General features: G+C 42.2%; 1 protein-coding gene across 1 annotated transcript; it reads right to left on the reverse strand.

Moving 5' to 3' along the window:
- Positions 1-215: 215 nt before the first annotated feature.
- Positions 216-848, reverse strand: LOC132637529 (uncharacterized). Its single transcript, XM_060354606.1, has one exon. It carries the CDS (start codon positions 846-848, stop codon positions 216-218), a length of 633 nt encoding a protein of 210 aa, XP_060210589.1.
- Positions 849-5,190: the final 4,342 nt, after the last annotated feature.

Here is a 5,190-nt window from a genome sequence, read left to right on the forward strand (position 1 = left end):
CACCTGAGCTCCGAGGTTAGTCCCGTACCTAGTTATACTTTTCTATCCGGCAGATGCAAGAACAAGATGATTTGTTCTAATTCCTCCATAGTTGATTTGGTTGCGTCCGAATCATCTGGCATGACGAACGACCTAGAAACACCGAAGTCATCCTCCTTAAAGTTTTTCGTTTCTTCCTTTATTTTCGGGATGGCTGGGCCCGAGTCATGTGACTGCTATTTAGCATCTTTGTCTTTGACTGATTCTCCTACGGCCCGTAATGGCAGTTTCTTTGGTCGTAGAGTTGCTTCTTTAACTGCAAACATCTCCCTTGCCACTGGCTGCTCCCCATGAACTGTTTTTACCCCCTCCGAGGTTGGAAACTTCAACATTTGGTGTAACGTCGAGGATACTTCCCTCATGTCATGCACCCACAGCCTACCAAGCAATGCATTGTATCTCATCTCTCCTTCAATGTCATAGAACTTCATTTGTCGAACCGTCCCGGCAATATTCACCGGCAGAGTGATTTCACCCTTCGTAGTTTCACATTCCATGTTGAACGCATTGAGAACTCGAGCTGCCGACACAATTTGGTCCAACAACCTCACCTGCTCTACCACTTTCCAACGGATAATATTAGCTGAGCTACCTGGATCAATCAAAATACGCGTAACTTGAGATTTATTAATGAGGACAGAAATTACAAAAGCATCATTGTAGGGTTGAATGATGCCCTCCGTATCTTCATCACTGAAGGAAATGGACCTCTCCGGTATGTAATCCCTGGTTATTTTTTCATTAGTAATCGAGACCTTTGTCCTCTTCATCATCAGACCTCGGGGAATTTCTGCCCCGCCAATAATCATATTGATCACGTGTTGAGGTTCCACTAGTTCAATATGCTTATTTTCTTCCCTTGTAATTTCCTTTTGCTTGGTCACTTACGAATTCGCGCAAGTGCCCGTTCTTCAATAGTCAGGCTACTCTACTGTCACGACCCGACTAGGGGGCCGCGACGAGCACCCGGTGCTACCCCACCCGGGCACCCCCTTATCGTACATAACATAACATCTAGGTGAACCATAAGTCAATTCGTGCTCTTCTTATCGTTAATCATATTGATCCCATTAGACGACCATCATCATTTAACATATCATAGGCATCTATGCCACATCATAAGTACGAGGCCGATGAGGCCAACAAAAGATATACAAAACATGGGCCGACATGGCCGAACATCTCTACCCACATACACATGACTACGAGCCTCTAAGAGTATGACATATCACATTAGCGGGACAGGACCCCGCTATTCCCATAATTATATACACAAAAGAATGAGTACCCAAAAGATATGGCTCCGAAGGAAATGGAGCTCTCTATGTAATCTCCGAATAGGCAGCTATGGATCAAGTCTGTCTCCATGTGCACCTGCGGGCATGCCGCAGCGTCCACAAACAAAAGGACGTCAGTACGAAGAATGTACTGAGTATGTAAAGCATGATCAACATCAATGTAAAAGCATCATAGACAATAATATCATCATCATGGCACTTACCTGCCTTTCATAGGAACTTTCCATTTCTCATGCGTATCTCATAATAGGGCTCGTATTCGTATACACAGTCTTTTCACATTCATATTCATATTATATACATATCCATACACTTATATACATACATAGCATACCCGACCATAAAGTTCGGTGTTTCATACATACTTGGCCAACCAAGGATCAATGTTATTTCTACCTGGCCCTACCAAGGCTTCAGGGTTATCCGTACCATCTGCAGACGTCCGCCCGCGTTTCGTAATCGTATACATACTTCATACATATTCATATACGTATATTCTACCCGGCGTTATAAGCTCGGGGTTCATTATATCCCTTCATAGGGACATATAAGCATAATAGCCCGTAGGCACCTTTAGCATCATTATTGATATCATTATCATTACTATCATCATCATTATCGTTACTTCTATATCATAGACTTACTCGTCATATGAGGGGCGTAGTACAATCGTAGCACATGTTAAGGATCGTGAGCTTATGAGCTCGGAGTGTCAATCATTTGAATACAACATACTCATATAGAGGAATTAGAAATTTGGCCAAGAACCATGGCTTATGAAAGAAGGGTTAGCCTTACATACCTTTTCGTCGGACTATTCTACACTTGCACGTTTCCTTCCAATGCTAGCGTCTATACCTTCATTAATATCATAACAATGGCCATTAGTCATTCACATTATCTAGATTTCTCAATTTGCTTCTAATTCTCCCATATTTGTGGTCATGACCTCCAACTTCGTCCATTCGTCTAAAGTGTCTAGTTCATGATCTTAGTACCATTTATAATACATTCATATTGTAACACAACAACACTCATAATTCAATTCAAACTATTCCTCAAAAGTCACTATTCACCATTCATGACCTAGTTGACCACATTTTCTACAATCCATGTATTTTAATTCTCCAATACCTTAAACATCTTGTAAAAATCATGAATCTTACCTTAGAAGTTGTAGGAACAAGCTTTGGTTGATAATACTCCTCTTTGAGCAAAACCCTAGTTTTTCTCCATTTGGATTTCTTGACTTGGATGATCCTTGATGATTCCCTTATCCTTGATTCACTTGTCTTAATGTTATTGATGGCTTATAATCCTTGAAAACTCATATAATAAATGTAGAGAGAAGTGGTGTAATGTTGTAATGAAATAAAACAAGTGTTGGTCCCTTTATTTAATGACTTGTGAAATATGTGTTGGGTGAACAGTGGTCGTCCATGGAGGTTTACAGTCCGTATTTCAGTTTACGGACCGTCCCTCGTGGTCGTTTTTAAGCTTAAGCAGAACCAGAAACTCAAGGCTGCATGCATGGTGATTTACGACCATGGTTTACGGGCCGTAAATCACTTTACGGTCCGTCCACCAGGTCGTATTTAACCATTTCCTCGACTGGCAGAAAGTTGAAGCTTTTGCATGGCAGTTTACGACTGCTAGTTTACGGACCGTATTGCAATTTACGGTCCGTATTTTGCGATTTACGACCACTGGGCAGTTGCAATTCTGCAACTTCCCATATTTCTTAGACTTCTCATTTTAATCACCCCCATCTATGCACATGCATTGCTCACCTTGTATCTCATCTTAACTTAGCCAACTTCCTCGTCTCACATCGGATACTTTCGAAATCTCTCCTAAGGTCATCAAACGTCGCTTCTTGCTCATAGACATCACGCACTCATATTCATCACTAGTTCATCCACTTGCGTACCAAAAGAAAATTTTCAGAGGTGTAACATTCTCCCTCCCCCCCCCCCCCTCTTAAGAACATTCGTCCTCGAATGTTAAAGTGTTCGGAGATTCTAGAAAATTTTCGCTAGAGTTTCCCCTACATTATGGCACTGCCATCCTGCCATAACAGCCCATAATGTCTATGCCACATAGGGCCACTACATAATAACATAAAAATTTGCCACACACGACCCAAAAGCATAAAAGGAAAACATACATACCTTATGATCTCGACATCTCATTTTGTACTTCTTCCAAGGGCTGAAATAGGTGTAGGTATTTGGATTGCATAATCTCTTCTGCTTCCCACGGCATTTCCTCTCGATTGTTGTTCCTCCATAAAACCTTAACTGAGGCCACTTCTTTGTTTCTAAGTCTCCGTACTTTCCTATCTAGTATGGCAATGGGTATCTCTTCATAAGTCAATTTCCCTGTCACTTGCACATCATTCACTGGGACGATCCTAGTAGGATCTCCAACACATTTCCAAAGCATCGAAACATGAAATACTAGATGAACTGACTCCAAGTCTGGAGGTAGATTTAACTCGTAGGCCACTTTGCCTATCTTGCGTACAATTTCGTATGGCCCAATATACCGAGGACTGAGATTCCCCTTTTTGCCAAATCTCATTACGCCCTTCATCGGCGACACTTTCAAGAATACCCAATCTTTCACTTCGAACTCTAAGTCTCTTCGACGATTATCCGCATAGGACTTCTGACGACTTTGAGCCGCTAGCAACCGATCTTGTATGAGCTTAACTTTCTCTATTGCTTGCTGGACCAAGTCTGGCCCTATCAACTTAGCTTCTCCGGTTTCAAACCACCTAATTGGGGATCTACACTTTCGCCCATATAGAGCTTCATACGATGCCATTTGAATGTTGTAATGGTAACTAATATTGTAAGCAAATTCAATTAGTGGCAAATGATCATCCCAATTTCCCCCAAAATCTAACATACATGCTCGTAACATATCCTCAAAAGTCTGAATAGTGCGTTCAGCTTGCCTATCGGTCTGTGGGTGAAATGCCATGCTTAGGCGCACTTGGGTCCCTAGACCCTCTTGGAACGATCTCCAAAACTTAGTTGTAAACTGGGTCCCTCTATCGGAGATAATAGATACTGGAACGCCATAGAGTTTCACTATCTCTTTAAGATAAAGCTTCGCATAATCTTCTGCCACATAGGTCGTCCTGACCGGTAAGAAATGCGCTGACTTTGTGAGTCTATCCACGATCACCCATATAGAATCATATTTACGTCGAGAACGGGGTAACCCTGTGATGAAATCCATATTAATCACTTCCCACTTCCAAGTTGGGATTTCTATAGCTTGCAATAAGCCACCCGGCTTTTGGTGCTCGATCTTCACTTGTTGGCAATTAGGACATTGAGCTACAAATTCCGCCACGTCTTTCTTCATCCCATTCCACCAATATATAGACTTAAGATCATGATACATCTTCGTCGCTCCGGGGTGAACGGAGTAACGGGAACAATGAGCTTCCCTCAATATTTGGTGACGTAGAAACATCGGGAACATATAACCTGCCTCGACATCGGAGAACTCCAACTTCTAAAATATCAAATGATGACTCCTCCTTCTGAGGGAGTGTATCTCTGTACTGCATTAGCATGGGATCCTCATATTGTCGCTCTTTTACTTTCGCTACTAGCGATGAAACTGCTGAATTCTGAATAGTACCGCTGCTGCCTGAGTCCACTACTCGGACTCCTAGGCTCGCTAACTGTTGAAGCTCACGGGCCATCTCTTTCTTTTCTGGTCGTACATCACTTAGACTTCCCATGGATCTGCGGCTAATTCTAAATCGTGGGTTGGATAGTTCTGTTCATGTTTCCGTAATTGTCTAGAAGCATACGCAATCACCTGGTTTCAT

The sequence above is a fragment of the Lycium barbarum genome, chromosome 4 (assembly GCF_019175385.1).
Source record: "Lycium barbarum isolate Lr01 chromosome 4, ASM1917538v2, whole genome shotgun sequence".
Classification (NCBI taxonomy): domain Eukaryota; kingdom Viridiplantae; phylum Streptophyta; class Magnoliopsida; order Solanales; family Solanaceae; genus Lycium; species Lycium barbarum.